This window comes from Eptesicus fuscus, chromosome 23 (genome assembly GCF_027574615.1).
Source record: "Eptesicus fuscus isolate TK198812 chromosome 23, DD_ASM_mEF_20220401, whole genome shotgun sequence".
NCBI lineage: Eukaryota > Metazoa > Chordata > Mammalia > Chiroptera > Vespertilionidae > Eptesicus > Eptesicus fuscus.
This window is the reverse complement of record NC_072495.1, coordinates 9,475,437-9,501,243: the sequence shown is the minus strand read 5'-3', so window position 1 is coordinate 9,501,243 and position 25,807 is coordinate 9,475,437. Positions and strand designations below refer to the sequence as shown.

Sequence of the window (25,807 nt, the reverse complement as noted above, 5' to 3'; positions counted from 1 at the left end):
AAAAATATATTTTAAAAAATTATTATGGGACCTACACACAATGGAATACTACACAGCCATTACAAAGATCATGATAGAGCTAAATGTGCCAGCATGAAAAAAATCTCCAAACCAGAGTATTTTACCAAACAGAATACGTAGTATTATTCTAATTGTGTAGGAAAAAAAAAGAAAAAAAGAAAGACTGTGTATATGAGATGTTTATACAGGTACAGCAGAAGATCTGTAAGAGTAAATATTCACTGGTACTGTTAATAATGGTTACTTCCAGATATTGGGATCTAGAAAAACCCCTCCAGTTTTCACTTTTTAATTCTTTAATACAGTTCAATTTATTAAGGTGGTAAAAGTATATGAGGATTTTTTATTTATATTTCTAGTAATGTTGAGATTTTATCACAGTGGTTTTTTTTTTTTTTTAAACCTTTGGTGAAGAGTTTCTGTTTGTGGTGATGAAAACATTTGGAAACAGATGGTGGTGACAGTTGTACAACATTATGAATGTACTTAATGCCACTGAACTGTACTCTTAAAAATGGTAAAAAGTTTTTTGTTATATAGATCTTTACCACACACATACAAAAAACTATTTTTAAAAATGCAACTTTTGACAATGGGTGAATGTGTGAAGGGTATACAGGAACTCTGTGCTACCTTATAACCTCTGTAAATCTACGTTTACTCCAAGATAAAAGGTCTATTAAAAAACTTTTTAAGGAACAATTAGCCCCCTTACATTTTTTTATCCATTTAACTGGAGGTAAAAATCCAGTTATTTTTTGAGTATAACTTAGACGAGAAAGGCAATTTCAATCAGCAATACCCATCTTCCCACAAAGCAGGGGTAGAGTGATGGTCTTGCCATGCTGTTCATGAGTTTTTTGCTCCATATTCAACATCTTTGGCCTTTCATTCCAAATAAGGTCAGAACACATGCCATCTCCAGCTTAGACACGGTCTCTTTCCTATCATTTCTCAGCCACCATGGCTCAGAGAAGCTACAGGCTCTGGGCACAAGGAAATTGCTTTCTACAGGAAAATGTGGAAGATATTTGCACATACAGGTATCAGGAGAACACTGCATTCCCTACGGCATCCATCTGGCATGAAACACCATGATTTTAATAGGAAGTCACAGTAAGTTTGCTCTACATATAGGCAGACCCCTGAAAACCTGGTGATACACTTGAAAATGAGTATTTCCTTAGGAGTGAAGGAAGTTATCTGTTTATGTTGCCTGTTACAATAAAATGCCTCCTTTAAAAAACAGACCAATTATACCTACTTTCTTTCCACAGACTGCTTTTCTTTTAGAAGGTCATTTAGTCTGTGCTCCAGATTATCACATTTCTCAATTGTTTCTTTAAATTTGGTCTTCATATTGTTAATCTGAAAAAGCAAACAGAGATCAGTTTCATTTCACAAACACAAAGTTGTATGGCATTTGGAGCTAATTTCTCAAAAACATCTTTTCCAATTACCTGTGTATAACTTGGACAAGCCAATTTTAGAAAAGGTGAGATAATCATTTTAAAGAATTCCTGTAATAGGAATAAAATATTTGAGAAATTCTCTTTTTGGTTACTATTTTTCCATACCAGGATGAACAAAGGATCAGGAGCTGCTAGGGTCAAGTGAAACTGCTCGGAAGTAAAGGAAGAGTTCCAGGCAATAGAGCAGGAGATGGTTTGTCAGAGACATTGGAACGGGGCCTCCCCTCCCATGCTCCACTCACCATCGTTTTTCTCCTCCTGAGATTACATTCCCAGAAATATTACCCAAATAATCCAAGAAACTCATCTAAGCACGATGTGATAACTGATTCTGTTTGGGGTTCCCCACCCCAACTCACTATTAAATTTCTCATGTACCATAAAGCCATATGGTACATGAATCAGTTCTTGTTTTATTGAGTTCATTTATAAAGGCAATATATATGGAACTAATTCATATTACATTGTTTTAAAAACTTATGAGAAAAGAAAAATTCTGCCATTTTATGTCAGATGGCAGCAGTCCTAGCCAAGTCTACTGAAGTCTAGCTAGGCAGACACTAGATTCACTCAGGTGTGAAGATTTGGGAAATGCCTCAACTCTACGGGTCTAACAACACGAGAAGATTAGGTGGAAGGGGAAGTAGTGAGGCTGGGTGAATCGTGAGGCAATAGTCATAGGAACTGAAAGTAACTGAGAATTTAAATCCTATGGCCCAGGCACCTGCTAGGTGTTTCATAAGTAGTATCTCTTTATGATACACCTATGATTAGTTATGTCAACTTTTTACAGAAATGGAGGCTTTCAGAAAGGTAAGGTAATACACCCAAGGTTTACCCAGCTATAAAGTGTGGTGGGTCCAGGAATGGACCCCAAGTCTGGGTCCAAAGCCAAGTTCTAAACCTCTCTATAGCCAAGGAAAAGTGACCTCCGGGTGAGATCTAAACTCAGCAGAGATCCAGGAGAAAGGGCCATGGCTTTTAACACTTCCTTTTGAAACACTTGCCATATGGCCTGCCTAACAGGTCTCTAAAAGCACTGTCTGCCCCCACCCCCTTAAAAAATTTTTTTTTATTGATTTCAGAGAGGAAGGGACAGAGAGATAGAAACATCAATGATGAGAATCAGTGACTGGCTGCCTTCTGCATGCCCCTACTGGGAATCGTGGTCACAACCTGGGCATGTGCCCTTGACCAGAATCAAACCCGGGACCCTTCAGTCTGCAGGCCAACACTCTATCCACTGAGCCAAACTGGCTAGGCTGTCCCCCTTTTTGAATAATAAGAAAATAACTGCTTTGGAGAAATTAACTTTATAGCCAACTACCATTAAGTTATAAAAGTATGCAATTAAAGGGAGATTTCTGACAGTTTTTCTATGTCATAAAAATAAAAATAGCCTTAAAATTGCTTTAATTCTAGTTTGGTATTCATTTTCTCCTCAATATTGCTTTAACATAAAAGACCACTAGATCCTTTGACATTTTCTCCTAAACTGGTTCCTGTTAGTTTAGGGGAATTGGAAAGGACAGAAATGAAATCAAATTGTAATGTTTTGGTTACTAAAGAGACTTAAGCCGAACACATTTAAATCAAAATGAAAAATGTCAAGCAACACCAAGAAGCTTTCTAATATTGCTATAGATGATGTTACAATGGGCTAAATTAGTGCTTTTTTAAAAAATATATATATTTTATTGATTTTTTACAGAGAGGAAGGGAGAGGGATAGAGAGTTAGAAACATCTATGAGAGAGAAACATCGATCAGCTACCGGGGATGTGCCCATAACCAAGGTACATGTCCTTGACTGGAATCGAACCTGGGACTCTTCAGTCCATAGGCCAACGCTCTATCCACTGAGCCAAACCAGTCAGGGCTAAATTAGTGCTTTTTAAAACATTTCTGATCATTAGCTCAAAGTAAGAAACACCCAGGAACATAAAAAAGACACACACAACTGAAACAGGAGTTTCAGAAAACAATACTAAATGTGATGCGACCCTGCTAGCGGTTCTCAACCTGTGGGTCACGACCCACAGGTTGAGAACCGTTGCTGTAGAGACTAAGACCATCGGAAAACACAGATATTTACAATACGATTCATTAACAGTAGCAAAATTACAGTTATGAAGTAGCAACAAAAATAATTTTATGGTTGGGGGTCACCACAACATGAGGAACTGTATTAAAGGGTCGCGGCATTAGAAAGGTTGAGAACCACTGATCTAGAGGTTCAGAGAGAAAAGCGGTACCTTGAGGGGAATTCACCTGTCCTGACAGTACCTGTGTTCTTCATATGTGGCCCCATTAAAACTAAGAACCTTCCAGTGGGTAAGAGCTTCAGTTTTTAGAACAGACTCTGCTGATACGCTATAATAATTGTACTACCTAAGGCATTGGAGTCAGGAATAGTTATTATAATTGAAGTTCACAATCAATTTCAACCTTCACCCTCCCCCTCCCCCACATTAACTTTTATGAGGCCCAAGAACAAGAATCTCTGTCAGTGAGATCCACGTCGGTTACTGTTAATCCTTGCACATGCTGGAGGTGCCAATGGACAGAAGACTGGTCAAAAGGAGGACAGTGGCAGGAACAAAAGGCTTGCACCATCCATTACCTTATGGATAAGCAACATTTATTATTAGAAAACAAAGCATTCTTTTCAAGCCCTTCAAGCTTTTCGTTTAGGGCCTCCATATTACCCCTTCCTAAACGGAAACACAAGTTTCACAGTTTTTAGCTTCCCTGTCCCTGGACTTTTCATGGGCATGTGTTAGAGAATGCAGTTAATCCTAAAGAATCTTAAAAGGCAGAGAATCCTGAGCTTAGCTCTTAAGGGTCTGCATGAAGCACTTCATGGTCACGCTGGGATAGCCCGTGGAAAAACCCATTAGTGAGGCTGCTCAGGTTGCCAGTCTCCTCCTCCCTGCAAGCCCATAACTTGACATCAAGTGGCAGCGACTCTCCTGAGTGCTGTCAGAGGTGTGTCCTTCCCCCATGTACCCAATCAAGCCCTATTCAGAACTTGAGTGCCTCTGGACAGGCATTTCCATTGCTTGGAAGGGTCTTAGAGAATTTCATCCAGAACTTTGAACTAAATGTCATTTTAAAGTTGGTGTTAAGCCTTATGTTTAAAAACCCAGTTTCTCCTCATTTATAGGCATACCCAGAAACCAGGGCCCCTGGGCCTGGCATAAAGTGAGAGCTCAGCCCTGCCTGCTAAGCTCCAGGATAATCCTACTCGGAGGTGAGCCCCAAGCCTAGCTCTGCATTCTCCATCTGAAAGCCCAGTTACTGGTGGGGATTCACAAAATTATTAAGACAATCATTTTAAAAAATCTCAAAGCCTGTATTTAATACTAGGGGAATCGATGAATTAAGAACATTGTCTGTAGATTCAGAAAATGGTTTCTAGCATCCTAATTATACATGAATCCTGCAGTGCTCACTGGTTTTCAAACTCCTTCTTTGGAACCCTCTGGACTCCTTGTACATGCTGGAGACAAAGGGAAAACCAAGCAGGTGGAGCTCTGGGCCCTACATCTATGTTTCAACCAAAATCATACCACTTTTCTCTTTTAAATGTTGTAGTGAGTGGCATCTTTTTAAAAATGGCATTTTTGTTAAAATCTGAAGACAATACCTGAGACCAGTAATTTTTAACCTTTTTCATCTCATGGCACGCATGAACTAGTTACTAAAATTCTGCAGCACACCAAAAAATGTATGCTTTGCGATCTGACCAAAAAAAAAAAAAAAAAAAGGTATACATTTTGATTCATTCACACCAGGCAGCTATTGTTGTATTGGCTGTTGTCATTTTTTTATTTGACAATCTAAGGGAAAAGAGGTCCGTGCCCTTGACTGAACAGTCAGGTATTCCATGTTTTAAAAATTCACACTGGTGTGCCATGGAACACTGGTGGAAAATCACTGTCCTAGACCAATACGGAAATATGGTGACTGCTGAAGTTCTAGCATTTCTGCCCAATTTTGTTCCCACCAACTTCTAGAAGTAATATCTTGTTGCTCAGAGGCCCATGTTCAGCTCCCCAAAGCAGCTGTTCCCAAGTTCACAAACCAGCTGGCTGACTCAAATTACAAACCCTCATGTATATACTTCTATTTTTTAAATAGAATTACACAAGGCACTAGAAAACTTTATTGAAATTAGCAAATAAACAAAACCCCACACCCCAAAATTTAAAGCTTTTTAATGCAAGGTTTCTATTTTCCTTTCGTTTTTTTAAGGTACATGCCAAGTATTTTATTTCTTCCTTAACTTAGTTTGCTATAGAGCTCAGCATACAATAATATTTTAATATATTCTTTTGATTTAGTAATCTTAGATGAGAATACATGTTTGCTTCTCTCCCCTTATACTATACCTCGTTGACTGCATTTGCATTTTTTCTCTTCCTTTTCCTTTTTGACTAATTTCATTCTCATTGTGGTCTAGCTTGTCCCACAATAGTGCCTTCATAGGCTAAGTCTCTAATATAATGAAGACTCAGGTGTTTACCACTTCTCTCTGGAATCCTTACCTAGAGTTAGGTTATTGAGGTGAGCCAAATGATTCCAAATTGTTTTCTTTTCTTCTTTCCCCTAACTCCAGCTTTACTGCAATATAACTGACATACATAGAACAAAGGTTTCTTTTTAGAGGCAGAACAGTTCTTTACCTGTCTACCAGACTAAGAAGGAGGATTCAAAGATTCCTTTGTCTCTGTACTCTGCCTTTTCCCAAACCAACATCAGATTGCCCATGCCACGTGGCACTTCATCAGTCACTAAACCAGAAACTTACTTCTTCTGCTGTGTCCTTCTCTATCCGAACTATCTTGTTTTCCCAGTAGATTCGCTGTGATTCCAGCTGGCTTGTTAGTAAATATGAATACTGGAAACAAAAACAATAAAACATAAGTCATTGTTGTCAGTCTCTGAAATCCAATTAAAACCTTACTTTTAATGACCTACAGAAGAGTAAGAGTAACCATCAAATATATATTACACCTTGGTTCCACTCTACTCACTAAACCACAATTATACTCCTGATAGAGGAGTAGGCCTACAGACTGAAAGGTCCTGGGTTTGATTCTGGTCAAGGGCACATGCCCAGGTTACGGCGTCAATCCCCAGTAGGGGGCGTGCAAGAGGCAGCCAATCGATGATTCTCTCTCATCATTGATGTTTCTCCCTCCCTCTCCTTTCCTCTCTGAAATCAATAAAAAATAATTTTAAAAAAGAACCACATGGTTTTTAAATCAAAGGGTAACTCAAATCAGGTTATCCATCTACCCCATCCCTCCCAGCCTTTGGTTATGTGCCCCCCTTCTCAGTTCCCACAGCACTATGCCTATCAATAATAGCACTTACAACACTAGCACTTAATTACTGGTTTTTCTGCCTGTCTTCCACGACTGGCCTCTTTGAAAGCAAGGGTTCTATCTTTATTTCTATCTCCTCAGTGCCCGGCACATGCTGGATGTTAAGAAACATTTGCTACCTGACTACATGGATTAATGAACAGTGCTGTGTAACTGCAGGGAAAGGATAGATGGCTTCTGACAGTAGGATATAGTAGGACTTCTGAAAGAAAGAGATTTGAGAGGGCTCTTAACAGATAGGAAGAGGAGATAAAGAGAGAGGTATGGTTCCAAAGAACTACTGAACCTTGATGTGAGCTGTGATGTTTAGGTCTCTTCAGAGGCGAAGTAGTACCAATAAGGCTGGGGTGTCGGGTATGGAGAGTTGGGGGTCTATGGAAGGCTCTGGGGTATCACATTGAGAATGTGGGCCAAGGCTTGGTCAGATCACACCTGCATTTTGGAAAGACTATTCTAGGAGACTAGCAGAGATCTAACCACATTCTAAAGAGACTGAAAGCGCAACAGAGGGAAAGGACAATTGGGAGAATGTGTGTGTGTCACCAGAATGTACACTCCAAAAGGGGAGTTTGTTTAATGCTGCATTCCCACCACCAGGAGGACTAGCTGACAGACAGCAACCCTCAATGAATATTCATTGAATGACATACTATTATTAACTATTTGGAAGGGTTACTCATTCTAAAAACTTAATGTAAAGGATGTGAACTATTGTGATATTCTATATAACAAAAGCCTAATATGCTAAGTGTCTGGTCATCCAGTTGGCCGTTCAACCAATCAAAGCGTAATATGCTAATGATATGTTAAGGCCGTTCAACTGCTCGCTATGACATGCACTGACCATCAGGGGGCAGATGCTCCGACCAGTAGGTTAGCTTGCTGCTGGGACCGGCAGATCAGGACTGAGTGAGACAGGCCAGACACGCCCTGGAGCCCTCCTGCAGTCCCTCCCCGGCCCTGATGGTGCACCAATGGGGTCCCTCGGCCTGGCTTGTACCCTCTCACAATCTGGGACTCCTCAGGGGGATGTCGGAGAGCCGGTTTTGGGCTGACAGCGGAACAAATGGTCACTATGACATGCACTGACCACCAGGGGGCAGATGCTCAACGCAGGAGCTGCCCCCTGGTGGTCAGTGTGCTCCCACAAGGGGAGTGCTGCTCAGCCAGAAGAAGGGCTCACGGCTGGTGAGCGCAGCGGTGGCTCCCAGACTGCGAAAGTACACAGGCCGGGCTGAGGAACATCCCCGACCAAGTGCACAAATTTCATGCACCAGGCCTCTAGTATCCATATAACTTTTTTTCAATATAATTTATTAATGGTAACAATATTAGCCTTATTTTAGGCCATTATACTGACCTATCAGACCTTAAAAGTCTAGAGATGAGCAAGTTTTTTAAATGTCCATTTCCTCCCAAGGTTAAGGTATTTGTTTTTAAAACAATTATCTTGAAATTTATATAAAATAGGACTTGTGTTAAACTTCTTCATTAACATAAAATGCACATGACATCAATTTTATAGTAGATGGGATTTACTAGTATGGAGAAAACATAGACTGTGCTCATTTTGTTGTTTCTTCAAATATATGAGTACCCAAAAATGGCTTTATGTATATAAGCATCAAATTCATAAAATGCCAGCCCAATATAAAGGAAAAAGCTCCTGGGAAAGATACTATTGAGGTTTCCTCATTCCGACCAAGTCTGCTCAATTTCCAATTGTTACTATCATGCCAACAGGAAGATTCTTAACTTCCAGTTTTAGAGCAGCTACAGAGGGCAACCTTAATACTGAAACAGAACATCACATTGAAAATAAGGCACAGTGAAACTTAGACTTTCAAAGAAGAAAATCAGAATAAAAATATTTTAATAATCATTTATAGCAGTAATAGAACTTAAAAAAATAAAGTTGACATACAGAGAAAATGGCAAAATTAAAAACTTAACCCTTTGCACTCGCTTGCTTTTTCTCGATTCCTTTATTCTACTCGGGATTTAATTTTTTAAATATCCCAGATTTTACAAAGCGCGGCAGTAGAATAAAAAACTGGAGTTTCTTTTCATACAAACTTATTTATTTGGATTTTTTTCTATTTCAAATTATTGATACATTCAATAAAATTCGACATACGAGCTGCTACCGATGCTGTGTCGAGTCACACTCGACATCTGAGTGCAAAAGGTTAAAACACCCATCAAGTTAGAATGGCACAAAGCTATTTAGTAATTAGTAATAACTTATCTTACCTCTAACTGCAAGGCATCTATTTTCTCTTCCTGGCAAGTATCACCCTCACATTCATACTGTACTATTTTTCCATCTGTTTTACTTGCAACCAGTCGATGGACATAATTATCTAAAGAAAAGAATGAGTCAACCAAGTTATGTTTCTCTCAGAATGAAAAGGGTCTCCATACTATTTTAACTGACAAAATTTTTGTTTTCACAGATCTAAATTGCAGTATTTCTTTAAAAGTGAGCTAGCCCTGCCGAGACCGGTTTGGCTCAATGGATAGAGCGTCGGCCTGTGGACTGAAGGGTTCCAGGTTCGATTCCGGTCAAGGGCATGTACCTTGGTTGCGGGCACATCCCCAGTAGGGGGTGTGCAAGAGGCAGCTGGTCGATGTTTCTCTCTCATCGATGTTTCTAACTCTCTATCCCTCTCTCTTCCTCACTGTGATAAATCAATAAAATATATATATTTAAAAAAAAAAAGTAAATAAAAGTGAGCTAGCCCTAAAAATAAAATAAAATAAAATAAAATAAAATAAAATAAAATAAAATAAAATAAAATAAAAGTGAGCTAGCCCTAGCTGGTTTGGCTCAGTGGATAGAGCGTCAGCCTGCGGACTGAAGGGTCCCAGGTTTGATTCTGGTCAAGGGCACATGCCTGGGTTGTGGGCTCGATCCCCAGTGGGAGGCGTGCAGAAGGCAGCTGATCAATGATTCTCTCTCATTATTGATGTTTCTATTTCTCTCTCCCTCTCCCTTCCTCTCTGAAATCAATAAAAATATATTTAAAAAATAAAAAAAAATAAAAGTGAGCAAAAGCATTTGAATTTAAAAAAGAGTGAAGGGCAAGAGTGGAAATATTAACTTTCTTTATAAGGTGCAATTCAGGCCAGTCATAGGAAATAGTGCCCTATAGGGTTTGAGTTTGCCACAGCTGTCAGGAAGGTTTCAAGCTGTGAGAGAAAATAGAGATTCTGACAGAGAAGTTTTCATACAGAATGAACCCAAATTAGAGAATGAGAGTGGTGTTCACCTCCAGCATAGTCCCAGACTCGATGGTTGGTGAGCTGCATGGCATACGTGTGCTGGGTTTCCTCAAAGTGCTTATAAGCATGTCGACTTACATATCGTCCACATCCTATGTGGCCACATATTAAACAAATCCAAAGGTTCTGCCAAGAAGAAGGTATGATTTTAATTATATAAAAATACATGACAGATAACCTCTGCTGTTAGAAGCTTCATTTTGTAGAAGCCAAAGTACTGGTATTTTGTTACAGCAATCTGAACAGAGTAAGACACCAGCCATTCTCACTTCTTCCACTGTCATGTTTGAATCTAAGGCCCCATGACCGCTGGCCTGGACTATTCCTGCCCACCTATATTTTGTCTTCCACATTGCAACCAGAGTGAACTTTAAAAATTAATCGATCAGATAGTTTGTCCTTGCTCTGCTATATCCAAGCAGCTGGGATGATGTCATGAAATCCCTGTGGGCCTCAGTTCCCTTATCTGTAAAATAGGGATGGTAATGGCAAATATCTCATAGGCTTGTTAAATGATTAAATGAGTGCGTATCTGTAAAGCACTTAGAGCAGTCCAAGGACATAGTCAGCGCTGTGTTTGAACTTTTCAAATACAATAACTAAAACTCCCTTTCCTTCTCATTATACTTAAACTCCAGACTCCTTGAGTCTATAAGGCTCTACATCAAGTATGTCAAACTTGCGGCCCACAACGAATATTTTTGCAGCTCAGCCAATATAACAGTATGTAAGAAACGTTTTAATAAAAATTTCGTAACTTAATTTTTACAATATCCTGTTATACATAATTATTAATAACGAACTACAACGTTTGCTAAGGACTGATTACTATAATCATGTTGCATTCATTTCCCTTATTCGCCTTATGCGTAGGTGTACCATTTCTCTCCACTAATACTAGCAGCAAATATTTTAGCAGCTGATTGCCACGTCATTAGTTTTGTACTAAGCTGTTTGGTGTGCACAACAGGAAATATTTCGCTTTTGGAAAACAAGAAAAATAGGTTTATTTGCGTTATGCTTATTAATTTGTGCAATTATTCAGTGTCTGGTAAGTTAACGTTCAAGAAAAAATATTGATTTTTATTAAAATGTTCTATTATTTTATGTTAAGGATTGCTTTTATTTCAGCCCTTTGTATTCAGCATGTCTCTATCGAAATAAACCTATGTTTCTATGAAGAAAAAAAAAAAAAAAATACATGACCTGCCTGACTCACTGTAGGAAGGGGGCTGACACAGAATAAGATTTAGAGTTGTTTCTATAGGAGCTTTGAATAAATATATGTTTAAAACCCAAAAGTAAGGATGCTTTTATGGGTCAATCATTTTCTTGTTCTGATTTTAATGGAACTCTATGCAAATACCAAGGAAAAAATTCATAACTTAATAAAAGTGTAGGCTTTTTCAAAGAACAAAAAATAAAACCAGAAAGTATTTTGCTTAGGTGTCAAATAGTTTTCATAGTTATATTTCTTGCCTGACACTAGACAAAAAGAAAAAAATCAGTCCCACAACAGTATTTTAAGCCTCGAAGGGCAGAAGAAAGCCCCAGACATTAAAGCGGTGTCATTATTTGTTCCCACCACTCATTACTTACTTCCTGAACACCACATTCAAAACACTTATTCTCTTCTACTGGCTCTGGAGTTTGACAGTACCGGCAAACAGGGCACCTATCCAGGACACCAAAAGATAATGATACAGATTAAATAGAAAACAGCTGTGATATAACCCAACAGTAAAAAACTGAATTTTAAATACTCCTTCTCTAATATACTTTTATCATAACTAAAAATAGCACTCAAACTTCTGAGCTATTTGCAAACAACATGAAAAAAAAAAATACAAAATCTTGATAAAGCAGAGGAAAGGGAGCAATTTTGATCTGCCACACACCTTTTCCCACTCTCCTGTCCAAAGCTTACATAATCAAAGAATTAAATAATGGGTTAGAATTAGGGACTTGAGACAAGTTATTAATTTTTTCATGTCTGGTTACCCATAAAGTATTTTTACTTTAAATAGTCTACCTTATCCCCACTTCACAAAGGTTTAAATTATTTAAAATGAATCCTGTCCTCTCAAGGTTGCTTCTAAGAGTTGGAACTAAACTCTAGTAAATTTCACCAAATTAAAAATAAAGTAAGTCAATCTACTTCCTGAAATGCATATGACGCTTTCTCATATAGGGAACATCATGTGAAAGATACCAGCGCTCTGTGAGTCTCAAGTTTTAATTTACAAAATGGTAATAAAAATGGCAGTGAAGCCCTAGCCGGTTTGGCTCAATGAATAGAGCGTTGGCCTGCGGACTGAAGGGTCCCAGGTTTGACTCCGGTCAAGGGCACATCCCCGGGTTGCAGGCTCAATCTCCACTGTGGGGTGTGCAGGAGGCAGCCGATCGATGATTCTCTCCCATTACTGATGTTTCTATCTTTCTCTCCCTCTCCCTTCCTCTCTGAAATCAATAAAAATATATTTAAAAAAGACAAAAAAACGACAGTGAAGCCAAACTCATAGAAACATAGAGTAGAAAGATGGTGACCAGGGCCCAGGGGATGGGAAAATAGGAAGATGTCAAGGGATACAAAGCTTCAGTCATGTAAGATGAGTAAGTCTGTAAAATTAGTGTACATCATGTGACTACAGTTGACAATACTATACTGTGTACTTGGAATTTGCTAAGAGGGTAGATCTTTGGTGTTCTTACCACACACACACACAAAACAGGAAATGGTAAAAGTATGAGTGATGGATTATGTTAATTGGCTTGGTTGTGGTGAATATTTAATATTTCACAATGTATAGGTAGATTGGGTCATCAAGTCATACACCTTAAATATATAATTTCTGTCAATTATACCTCAATAAAATTGAAAAAAGGGACACTGAAAAAATCCATTAACCCTTTCTATTATACTCAAGACAAAGTAACTGAGTTAAGTACTAGCCATTAATATTTTTGTCAGATGGGCAAAGATGATACAAAGTGAATTATTATTGCAGCTAACTGAATTGGCACAAGAAGAAAGAATGTTCAAGAAACAATTAGTATCAGTTTGTTACCCAACTGCATAAATAAAACCAACAAAAGGAAATCAGCAGGAAGAACATAGAGTTCTTCTCACAGAAAAAGAGTCTGTGTTGCCCTATCCGGTTTGGCTCAGTGGATAGAATGTCAGCCTGTGGACTGAAGGGTCCCAGGTTCGATTCTGGTCAAGGACACATGCCGGGGTTGTGGGCTCAATCCCCAGTAGGGGGCGTGCAGGAGGCAGCCAATCAATGGTTCTCTCTCATCATTGATGTTTCTATGTTTTTCTCCCTCTCCTTCCTCTCTAAAATCAATAAAAATATATATGTTTTTAAAAATCTGTGTTTCCTAAGAGAAAGCTAAATGATCCAGTCTGTCTCTTTAAAAAAAAAATTTATTGATTTTTTACAGAGAAGAAGAGAGAGAGAGAGAGAGAGAGAGAGAGAGAGAGAGAGAGAGAGAAACATTGATCAGCTGCCTCCTGCACACCCCCTACTGGGGATGTGCCCGCAACCAAGGTACATGCCCTTGACTGGAATCGAACCTGGGACCCTTCACTCCACAGGCCGACACTCTATCCACTGAGCCAAACTGGTTAGGGCCAGTCTGTGTCTTTCTTTAGGATCACGAGAAAAGACAGAAGACAACTTGAAGAAATAACAAAATGGATGGCAGCTGGTAAGCAGCAGACGTCTTGTCAAAGGTAGAAACTTAGCCCTCTGCCATCCCTATGTTCTGTGTGGCAGCTGTAGTAGTGGTTGGATAAGAAAACAACAAACTAATTCTGAAACCTAATTTTCTCCACTGTGTCAGAATGGCCTTTCTGAACTATAAGTATGACCGTGAGAATGAAAAGGAAAAAGGGAGCCCAGCCTGAGTGGCTCAGTGGTTGAGCGTTGACATATGAACCAGGAGCTCACCGTTCCATTCCCAGTCAGGGCACAAGCCCGGTTTCATGCTTGATTCCCATTAGGGGGCATGCAGAAGGCAGCCAATCAATGATTCTCTCTCATCACTGATGTTTCAATTTCTCTCTCCCTCTTCCTTCTCTGAAATCAATAAAAATATATATATTTTTTAAAGTCAAATACTTGGACTGGTTCACTTTTGGTGGTAGCTATTTTAATTCTGGGAAAGGATAAGAGTGGGCTTTAATAGGGTGGGAGCTGAGCTCGCTCCTGTACTCACGTCGTGTCGTCCCAGCGCTGCAGACACTGGCTGTGGAAGCTGTGGTTACATAACGTGGTGAGGATGCCATTCACGGACTCATCCATGCGCTCCAGACACACGGTGCACTTGGGGAGCTCGGTCAGATCCATCACAGGGAGGCTGGCACCCTAGAGTGAAACACCTCACATAAGCCTCACTCTTCATCCACCAGTTCTAATTTTTTAAAAACAACAGTTTTCCTTTTGACTACTGGAAGGATATTCTCAACATTATTGATCTGTGCAAATAATTTAAATTGATAAAAGTTTTCATTCAAGCAACAAATACTGATTGAGCACCTCCAACCTTCCTAGCATTGTGCTAGGCACTGGGGATGCAGAGGTGAACAAAGCAGACAAAGATCCCTGCCCTCACAGAGCTGACATTCTAGGAAGGGAGACTGCCCCCAACGCTTAACAGAGAATCTAAAATATCACCAGACTCCTAACTCTAACTGTAAAGGTCTATGATTAGAACAGAATACAAATGAAGAAAAGCAGTAGAACCCAGCCGGCAGTCCTCTCTCTCTAAAATCAATAAAAACATTTAAAAAAAAATTAGGATGGGGATTAAGGGTTGATATTTAAAATAAGCTGAAACCGGTTTGGCCCAATGGCTAGAGCATCAGCCTGCGGACTCAAGGGTCCCGGGTTCGATTCCGGTCAAGGCATGTACCTTGGTTGCGGGCACATCCCCAGTAGGGGGTGTGCAAGAGGCAGCTGATCGATGTTTCTCTCTCATCGATGTTTCTGGCTCTCTATCCCTCTCTCTTCCTCTCTGTAAAAAATCAATAAAATATATTTAAAAAAATAAAAAAATAAAAATAATAAAATAAAATAAAAACACTTCTTTTAGGCCCTAGGCAATGTTTTACTGATCTAGAATACTAGTAGATGAACACTAATTTTCAATGATACAGATAATATCCTTGTATTTTTTTACATTTTTGGACAATTTTTAAAAACTGACATAAAATTCACCGAAGTATACAATTCAGTGGGTGTTGTTTTGTTTTGTTTTGGTTATTCACAAGTTTGAACAACCATCACCACAACCTAATTCTAGAACATTTCATCCTGAAAAGAAACCACGTACTCATCAGCAGTTGCTCTCCTCTTACCCCGGCCTCTGGCAACTATTAATCTATTTTCTGTCTCTAAGGATTGGCCTATTTTGGACATTTCCATAGATATCTTAACATTCAATTTCATACCATTCTGATATGTATATCAAATATAAGCATTATTTATACTTACATCTTCAGATTTCAGTACTTCAGCCCGTTCCACATAGACCAGCTGGCAAACATCATCTTCTATTGAGTTGAACTGGCGGCCATTGCATGCCATATAAAAACTATCTGCATCAGCCTAGGTACACCAATGGGGAAAAGGAAAAAATTCAGAGAGCCTGAAAACGTGCTTTATATTCAAGATGCATAGCTTCAATTATTCTCTTCATTGTCTTTTAAAACTTACACTTAAGAGAGAGAGAAATCAATGGCCAAAAGTAACATCTACAGAAGCAGGAAGCAGGTTCACAGGCTAATCGAACTCTGCAGCTCAATATCCTACCTCTCTACAATGTTTCCTGATACATGGTAATTTTACTGGAACAAGAAGCAGCTACTGATGTGTAATAAGCTGACAGCTCGTATAATTTTAATATTCGACCAGCAATGGTCAACATTTCCCTTGATAGCAGTATTTTTTCCCCCTCTAGTCAGCACTTTCATAGCAGCTGAAAGCAAAACACTTATTTTTGCAAAGCTTGGAACCAAATCCTAATGGAAGATTGTTAGGGAATAGTCATTTTCAAAATATGTCAGCATCTATGATAAAAAAATAAATAAATAAAGGACATGTGGAACTGGAATGAAAAGCTAAGATCTCTTCAATAAGCCAAGTAATAATGATATGTAAGGATCCCATAAGGAAATTTAAACAACCCAGTGTGTAATACCAAAAGCAAAACTCTTGGCTAAAATCAAGATGAATGAGCCTCTGAAATGCTAAGCCGCCTTCCCTTGGAGTGAAAGACAGATGGAATTAGAAGAAAAAGTCCTTTGCAAAGGCATAAGTGCATCTGTGAATATGGACACAAGTAAATCAAACCTAGACTAGCCTTAGTAGAAAGTAACAAAGAGATGATTTCAGTTTTTAAACTCAGTAATTTTTAGAGGCAGCTAGAGGCCAAAGCTTGTCTGGGTTTCACTCCCACACGGCCATTAGCCCCAACATAGGAAGTTGTGTGCTTTGGCCCTATCAATGTAGACAGGCTGCTTGTGGGGAGGAAATGCCACATTGTTATCATCTAAAGAGACTCAAGTCTGTACCAGGCAAAAATTGTCCTGCAGGTCTACCTTCATGGGGTCCTGAATCTTTAACAGCAAAAGCTTACAATAAGCTTTTCACAGCTTTAAATTTCATTCTAATAATGTAATCAAGTGTGGATTCTTGATTATTTATGCTTTCTTAATATGAGCAAGGGAGCTAAACAGCTGATAAAGGACAACCAATTCTGAACAGTTATATTTAGTGGCGGTTGGGTGGGGGAGGAGGTTTTCCTTCAGGAAACAACCTAGTGTACTGACTACAATTCGTTTTGACGTCAAAATGTTAAAGGCTAGTTCTTGGATAATACATTTTCTTTAATACTAAGAAGAGGCAATCTAATGGTTTCCCCCATTCTTTAAGAGTAATGACTTCTTCTTGAAATGTTTATAGATGAGGAAGCAGCACAGTGAGCAAATGGATTCATGTTTTGAGGGAAGTGATGGGCTGGAAATGAGGGCCACTGGTCAGCTCTTCAGGGTCCCAAGTACCAGGCGCTGGCTGCAGCTATGCCAGGCTAAGTGAGGAAAGGAAGACCCATCCTTCGGCCTCCAGCTCTGTAAATGCTCACTAAACTATGCCTCCTCAGAGGAAGGGACAAGGTTTGTGTGACACAGGGCATGTGATGAATTCTATTCAGCACCAGATAAATTAATCCTTTCTTGAAGGAGTTGATAATACCGAAGAAATGTATTTTTTTGAACACATTGATCTCTTCTTTAAAATCTTGGTATTGGAAAAGTAGCTTTGCTTTTTCAAATATTTACTGAGCACCTAGCATATATCAGGCACTGCGCTAAGCATTAGGACAAGAGTAGAAAACAAAATACACATGGTTCCCACTTCAACCCACCACTGAAGTGCACAAAAGCATGAAGCTAACTGCAAAATTCGCACAATAAACAACTCTTTTATTTAAAATGTTTGCACTGTATAGAGCCCAAAATTTAAAGAAACCCAGCTTTTGTTTTTTCCCTAGTCCTTGTTCCTATTGTTCCTGTCTCAGGATAAATTTGAGAAAAAGAAAAATCCATCATGATCAAGGTTCCTTTATTATCATGATGATCACTATAGTAATGAGAACATATTTTTACTACTCAAAAGAGGGGTCTTGCCGGGCCACGGTGGCTCAGTGGTTGAGTGTAGACCTATGAACCACGAAGTCATGGTTGGATTCCCTGTCAGGGCACATGCCCAGGTTGTGGGCTTGATCCCCAGTGTGAAGGCAGAGGATCAATGATTCTCATCATTGATGTTTCTATCTCTCTCTCTCCCTTTCCCTTCCTCGCTGAAATCAATAAAAATATACTTTAAAAAAGAGGGGTCTTCAAGGTTGCCCTAAGCATGCAAGTGAAAAGGAGCCAACACACACTATCCTCTAAAGTTTTGTTCCTAAGAAATATGAAATTGAACCTCCTGCCTTCCTATGTCCTGATGAATTACAAATTCTTTAACTAAAGACTAAATTTCCTAAAGGTCACAATAAACTTTGTAAGCACATCTCTTTATAATACCTCCAGTATAAAGCCGAGGCCAAAAGAAATTCATGAGATTATAAAAGATATAGAGAAGGTCCATTATTTTTTTTTAAATATTTTTTATTGATTTCAGAGAGGAAAAGAGAGGGGGAGAGAGAGATAGAAACATCAATGATGAGAGATAATCATGGACTGGCTGCCTCCTGCACACCCCCTATTGGGGACTGAGCCCACAAACCAGGCATGTGCCCTTGACTGGAATCGAACCCGGAACCCTTCAGTCCGCAGGCCAACACTCTATCCACTGAGCCAAACCAGCTAGGGCGGTCCATTATTTCTTAATAAAAATTCTCTGGTAAGAAAAAGGAGTAAGAATATAGCCCAGTCGGTGTGGCTCAGTGGTTGAGCATAGACCTATGAACCAGGAGGTCATGGTTCAATTCCCGATCAGGGCACATGCCCAGGTTGCAGACTCAATCTTCAGTGGGGGCATGCAGGAGGCAGTCAATCAATGATTTTCTCTCATCATTGATGTTTCTATCTCTCTCTCCCTCTTCCTTCCTCTCTGAAATCAATAAAAACATATTAAAAAAAAAAGAACATAGTTAGCGGCCCAGGCTATGTACGGAGTCAGGCTGCCTGGGCTTCAAGTCCCAACTCTGACAACTATTAGCAGTGTAGCTTTGGGCAAGGGATTTATTCACCCTTGTTCCCACAATTATAAAAGTGACAAAACAACATCTACCTCATGGCATTGTTGAGAGGACTCAAGGAACTAATGCATGAAAAGCACTTAGCACCGGCATCTATCTAGTAAGTAAATGTTCAACATTAGGTGGCCCAATATTAATTTAATAACATCAAGTCTTATTCTAGGAGGGTGTTTGTAGGCTTTAGAAAGTCCCTGATAGGATGAGCCTCTGACCCTAAGATCCAGCATTTACAACCCTATCCTAATAAACAAGTAATATGCAAATTGACCATCACTCCAACACACAAGATGGCTGCCCCCATGTGGACCCAAGATGGCCACCACAAGATGACCTGCAGGGGACGGCAGTTGTGGGCGATCAGGCCAGCAGGGGAGGGCAGTTAGGGGTGACTGTGCCGGCAAGGGAAGGCAGTTGTGGGCAATCAGGCTAGCAGGGGAGGGCAGTTGGGAGGGACCAGGCCTGCAGGGGAGGGCAGTTGGGAGGGACCAGGTCTGCAGGGGAGGGCAGTTGGGAGCAACCAGGCCTGCAGGGGAGGGCAGTTGGGGCAATCAGGCCTGCAGGGGAGGGCAGTTAGGGGTGACTGGGCCGGCAGAGGAGGGCAGTTGGGGGTGACCAGGCCTGCAGGGGAGGATAGTTGGGGGGGGACCCAGGCCTGAAGGGGAGGACAGCTGGAGGGGGGACCCAGGCCTGCAGGGGAGGGCAGTTGGGGGTGACTGGGCCAGCAGAGGAGGGCAGTTGGGGGTGACCAGGCCTGCAGAGAAGGGCAGTTAGTGGGAACCAGGACTGCAGGGGAGGGCAGTTGGGGGGGACCAGGCCTGCAGGGGAGGGCAGTTGGGGGGGACCAGGCTGGCAGGGGACCAGTTAGGTGTTGATCAGGCTGGCAGGGGGGTGGTTAGGGGGTGATCAGGCTGGCTGGCAGGCGAGCAATTGGGAGCCAGCAGTCCTGGATTGTGAGAGGGATGTCCGACTGCCCTCGAGCGGACCCAGATTGGAGAGGGTGCAGGCTGGCTGAGGGACACCCGCCCCATGCACGAATTTCATGCACTGGGCCTCTAGTACATAATACAACTCGTGATACCAAAGTCAAGGGTTCTATCCCCATGGGGAAGAGCATGCAGTAAGCTGTTTCAAAGTCTCAGAAAACATTCATCAACTTGAGCAACCTGCACTTGATCAAAAGACAGAGGTAGTGAGCCAGGGTGTGAGTACAAAGACAATATATTAACAGTAATAGAAAATTCCCACAGCATTATCTGCACACTACGAAGCACTTGTTACAGGAATATTTGTGGGTTTATTAGACTTCAGACTAACAAATCTATTATGTTCTTAAACATTTTCTCCAACCTGTTTCTGTGATTTTTCCTTTTACTGATCGGCTTTGTTAAGTAGAAGCAGTAACTAAATTACTGCCATTACACAATTTCTTGCAGACAGTGACTGTCTTCCCTTTCCCACACTTTCATACTACTCCTATGGTAAGAGGGGTACACCACCCTAGGGATTAAAAGTGAGGGGTCAATCCCAGCTCAGTCACTTACATCTAGCTATGTAACCTTGGGCAAATCACCAACTTCTCTCTGCAGCTCGTTTCCTCATTTGTAAAACAAGGGTAACAACAGTACTTATCTATCTCACAGGGTTTCTAGTGATGATGAAATGAAATAACTCACATTAAGCATTTAGCACTGTGAATGGTACAGAACAAGTAGTCAAAAGTTTGCATATTATCACTATCTTATTGTTACCCTTACCAGTTTTAAAAGGTTTAACATACCACTTGCACATTGTTTGCAAAGCCCTTCAGTGACCTCGGGAAGGTCTCTTGACAATGAAAGCAGTGGTTTAAGTGCTTTTCTATTCTCAACTTGTAGAATAGTTGAAACATTTGTTTTAAATGTCTCCTTCAATGGTAGGGTGCTTTGGAAGGTTAAATATAACAATTGTGCACCCTCTTGTACACAGAACTCCATTCTAAGTGTTCTCTTTCTGTGGGCCATGGAACATATAACCCAACTCTCACTTCTAACTTCCTTCCCAATACCAATGAATGGCTGCTACTGCTGTCAACGTTGCATTTTCTATAATGAGGAAGAAGGAAATGCCTAGTGGCTCTTGTGTCATAGGCTCCTTTTCAGCCACCAATCTCAGTGACCAGTCAGAGACAAAGGCAACTGACCCTACAGGAACACCCATTTTAACATTATGCAAATGAGGTGAGATGGAAGTAATTTTTGACAAAGCCGCATTTCTAAACTAATGAGTAGACAAATATAACAGGCTATTAAAAAAAACCACACAGATTGAATGAAACCTACAGATAAGGTAGCTCTTTAATAACCTGGATAATACCTAAAGCTTACCTCATTTTTATATTCATATAGAAATATGCATGCTCCTAAGAATATCTTTCTAACATCTTTAGAACTGAGACACATAAAATATGAGTTATAACGCACAAGTGCTTTTAAAAACTGAAAATATCACCACTCTTTCAGTGTTTGTTTCTCTATTCTATTTCCAATCAGAATTCTAAAGCATCTTTAATACGTCAAGGAATGTCACAAAATACCTCGTCACCAAAATTTAAAAAAAAAAAAAAAGAGAGAGATAGAGATCTTATTTTCTAAAATGTGCCAAAGAAGGTCTTTTAAAAAGAGCATAAAAGAAGCAGGGGCACAAGTGTTATAATGGCAAATTAATAATTGCTGTCAACTTTTAAAAGTTTGGAAACTATTGTTCTACTGGAATAGTTACTATTGGATAAACAAACAAATACAACCCTAGATTTCATACCAAATCTGATTTTAAAAAGTATGGGTATGAATTAGAAAATTCAGTGTCTGCTAATGAATTTAGAAGTAATTCTAGAATTACAATAACCTAGAAGTTACGAATCTTAAGTGCAAAATGCTGTAAACCACATAGTATTATACAGTTTCAAAAACAGTTTCTGTGGCAAAGAGATTTTTAATATCTTAACTTTTACCTGTGCACTAAACTTTATCAGCACCATATATTGATTTGGAGTAGAGTCTCTGATGATTTTCATTTGTTCAATTACTTCATTAAATGGGGCGACAAACTTCATAAGGTCATGACTGGTCATTGTAGCAGGGACTGTGAGAATACACAGCATGGCACTGCGCCTCACATCTTCTTTTAAGGAGGTCATCTTACTAATAAGACAATAATTAGACTGTCTTGAATAGACGTATAGTTAGTTCACACAACACTAATTAGACAACTTTTGTGTCTAATAGGAAAAATAAAACATGTAATACTTCACATATCAATTAAACAGCTTATTTTATCTGAAAATCCATACTACATAGGTGAATGCAGAATCCCTTAAACATATCTGCCATGGAGTTTAAGGTAAGCTTCAAAATGTTCTACATTATACACACCACTGAAATTTTTAATCATTGGTTAAAAGTTTGTTATGGTTACAAGTCTGCATTAGGCAAATTTGCAGTTTGTTGTTTTATTCTCATTAGTTGTTCTTGTTTAGTTTTTTAAATAATAATCTCTCACCCAGCTGGCATGGCTCAGGATTGAGCATCGACCTATGAACCAGGAGGTCACGGTTCTCCCAGTTAGGGCACATGCCCTGGTTGCAGGCTCAATCCCCAGTGGGAGGCATGCAGGGGGCAACCAATCAATGATTCTCTCTCATCATTGATGTTTCTCTCTCTCTCCCTCCTCCTTCCTCTCTGAAATAAAAGATAGATATATATATATATATATATATATATATATATATATATATATAGATAGATATATTTTATATATATATAGATATATATATATATCTATATATATATATATTTTAAATCTCTCATTTTGTAACTTGGAAGCACAATGCTAACTCTGGACTTCTCTTAAGGGTTTAGAAGATAAAAGAGCTCTAAATATAAGAAAGAGAATTCTGAACCATGAAGATGTGACTCTGAAGATTACAGAAAGTGTTGTTTTCTGTAATAGCTGGAATGGGGGTGGGGAGGATTCTCCCTCACCATAATTTGCTTTAGAAATGGTGCAAACTCACTTTAACAGCTGTGATTCCACATGGCTACCTGGATATTCTGAGTATTCACTATTTCCCTGTAGGAACTTAGCATCTGAGTTAGGACAAGGACAGCCTTTAAAGAAATTAACTACTAATTATCCCAGAAGCTGATGGTCCAGCTTATAGATTTAGTCAAAAGCTTCCTTTCTGTTGGCCTCCAGTAAGTAAGCCTTCTGCTTGGACCACAGAAAAGGGTAAAAAGAGGTGATGAAATTGCTACCCATTACCTGATTTCTTAGTTTCTTTCATAAAGATTTGGTGGGGATGTGAGACTACTGCGATGTTATGGGTCATTTATAATTTTTCTTTGCTATCTTCTTTCCTTTCCATTTTCCAATTACCTTGCATGCCTACCTTTTCAGAGAAAATTTTCTAGGAAGGCTATTTACACATTTGTTTTATAAGGAGAAGCTCTGACCCAATCTACAAGATTAACCAAATGTAAAACATTTAAGAATTCTCTAATACACAATATATGAAAGTACTATGTTTCTGAAGCTTAAAATATACACTTCCCTTCAGGGTAAAAGATTTTTCTCCTCGCTAAGGCAAAAACAGACCAACTCAAAAGGAAAAAGGTTTTTCTTACTTTGTCTTATATAGATGCATAATACCATGAACTATTTCAACTGATGGATTTCCACTGAAGAATGAAATCTGGTCTGGAAGCTGTTTGGATGGAGAATCGGGAGCATTTACACTTTCTTTACTTTGATCTTTACTTTTCTGTGCAGAGGGGGATGCTTCTGAAGACTTTCTTTCTTCCATTGCAGCTTTCAGCTCATCTTTCACAAATCAAAAATTAGCAGATTATAAAATGATAGGAAATATGAAGGATTTTAATAAGATTAAAATTTAGAGTCAGAGTAATGAACCTGACAGAAATTGTCATGTATTAAGAACTATATTCAGCCATGGCCGGTGTGGCTCAGTGGATAGAGCATCAGCCTGCGGACTGAAGGGTCCCGGGTTCGATTCCCGGTCAAGGGCACGTGCGTGGGTTGCGGGCTCGATCCCCAGTAGGGGGCGTGCAGGAGGCAGCCAATCCATGATTCTCTCCTTATGGATGTTTCTCTCTCTCTCTCCCTCTCCCTTCCTCTCTGAAATCAATAAAAAAAAAAAAAAAAAAGAACTATATTCACAGAACAGCCATGTTTTGGAGTATCTCAACTTGAAAGTGCTCTCTCCTCCATAAAAATCCCATTACCACCCTCAAGGTGACTCTTACATCTATCCTATATAATAAAGAGCTAATACGCAAATGGTCGTCACGTCTTTGCACCCTTGCACAGGGGCTGGAGGACCTGAGGCCGCGCCCCCCCACCCAGCGGGACTTGATGGGGGTGGGGCCGGCTGGGTCTGGGTCTCCCGTGATTTCGAGGGGCACACGGGTGGGCAGGGACTTGACTCTGGGACCCGCAGCGTGCCCCAGACTCTGACAGGAGGGAGATTTTCATATACATTTTACTAATTTTCTTTCATCTCTGACACTTCTATTACAGAGGAAGGGCAAATAGCAATATTAAAATATTTCCTCTAATTCCCTTTTAATGTGCACGAATTTCGTGCACTGGGCTACTAGTATGTGTGTGTGTGTGTGTGTGTGTGTGTACACACACACAAACATAAAAGCCTAATATGCTAAGTGTCCAACTGTTCAGTCGACTGCTCAACCAGTCCCTATGATGCACATTGGTCACCAGGGGGAAGACATTCTGACTGGTAGGTTAGCTTGCTGCTGGGGTACAGCTGGTCCCCAATCAGGACTGGGCGAGAGGGGACGGACACGCCCTGGAGCCCTTCCACGGTCCCTCCCCGACTTCTAAAATATTTCTTCTAATTAATTTCCTTTCAATGTGCACGAATTTGTGTACTGGGCCTCTAGTTTTTTAATATCATAATAAAAGCAGGTGCCTTACATCATGCACTTTTAAATAGGACAAACATTCAGAGCTATTAAGTTTGAAAACCAACCCTACCAGTTCTAACCACTTCCATGCTGGAGATGTAGTATACATCCACCCTTCCACTCCCCTGGTTGGAGTGAGCTGGCAGAGCAGGGGGAGACACAACATGCTTATTTGGATTCATTCATGATCTGCCACTGACCTAGGTGGTAAGTAGCTCTCCTCACCGAATAGAGTTGTTGACCCAGATTGTTAGGATTAATTTAGGAGATATATTTGGGAAAGTTGAAATGTGGCTTGACAATCTCATGCAAGGTACACAGTCAGTGAAAGGTAAAAATCATGGGCTCACTGACCAACATGTGTAAACAGGCAACCAGTTTATGTTACAAAAGAGTCTAGAGTTTTAGAAAGCATACCTGGGTTGGACTTCATGGTCTCAATGATCACGTCTGTCATTTCTCGACGGCCAAGATGCTGATGTATGACAGCTGCTTTCTCCCCTGGTGACTTCCCTTCTAAACAGGCTACAGCTGAAGCTAGTGTCTTCTCTTTGATCTCCTCATCGGACATTTCCCCGGCTAAAGAACACATGAATGATTAATACCTGATAATAAAACAGGCTCTTTTCCACTCTTAATGTATCCACTGATAGGTTTCCCTTTTCTTTCTGCTGCTTTCCTGCAGTGTCCATCTCACTCCCTTCTGGGGCTCCTGCAGCGGCCAGCAGACAGGCAATACCACCCAGTGCAATAAATTCAGAAATGCAGGGCTGTTCTAGTGAAATTATTCACTTCTAAAGCAATTTAATGAGAGTAACCGGTTATAGAAGTTTTGACAGTGACTATGCCCAGATGAACCAACTTTTTTGTAATACCTCGTAAAGTATAAA

General features: G+C 39.9%; 1 protein-coding gene across 2 annotated transcripts in view; it reads right to left on the bottom strand.

Moving 5' to 3' along the window:
• BRAP (BRCA1 associated protein) overlaps positions 1-25,807 on the bottom strand; it is a 31,303-nt gene that overhangs the window by 3,834 nt on the left and 1,662 nt on the right. Inside the window, exons 2-11 of one of the 2 annotated variants that reach the window (XM_008142726.3) lie at positions 25,335-25,496; positions 23,598-23,793; positions 21,926-22,115; positions 15,669-15,782; positions 14,392-14,540; positions 11,770-11,845; positions 10,158-10,296; positions 9,139-9,248; positions 6,306-6,395; positions 1,286-1,389 (exon numbers count right to left, since the gene is read on the bottom strand). In XM_008142726.3, the coding sequence (XP_008140948.2) occupies positions 1,286-1,389; positions 6,306-6,395; positions 9,139-9,248; positions 10,158-10,296; positions 11,770-11,845; positions 14,392-14,540; positions 15,669-15,782; positions 21,926-22,115; positions 23,598-23,793; positions 25,335-25,496 (1,330 nt within the window). The remainder of the gene's footprint in view (positions 1-1,285; positions 1,390-6,305; positions 6,396-9,138; positions 9,249-10,157; positions 10,297-11,769; positions 11,846-14,391; positions 14,541-15,668; positions 15,783-21,925; positions 22,116-23,597; positions 23,794-25,334; positions 25,497-25,807) is intronic. The other variant, XM_028147238.2, reaches the window with a different exon arrangement.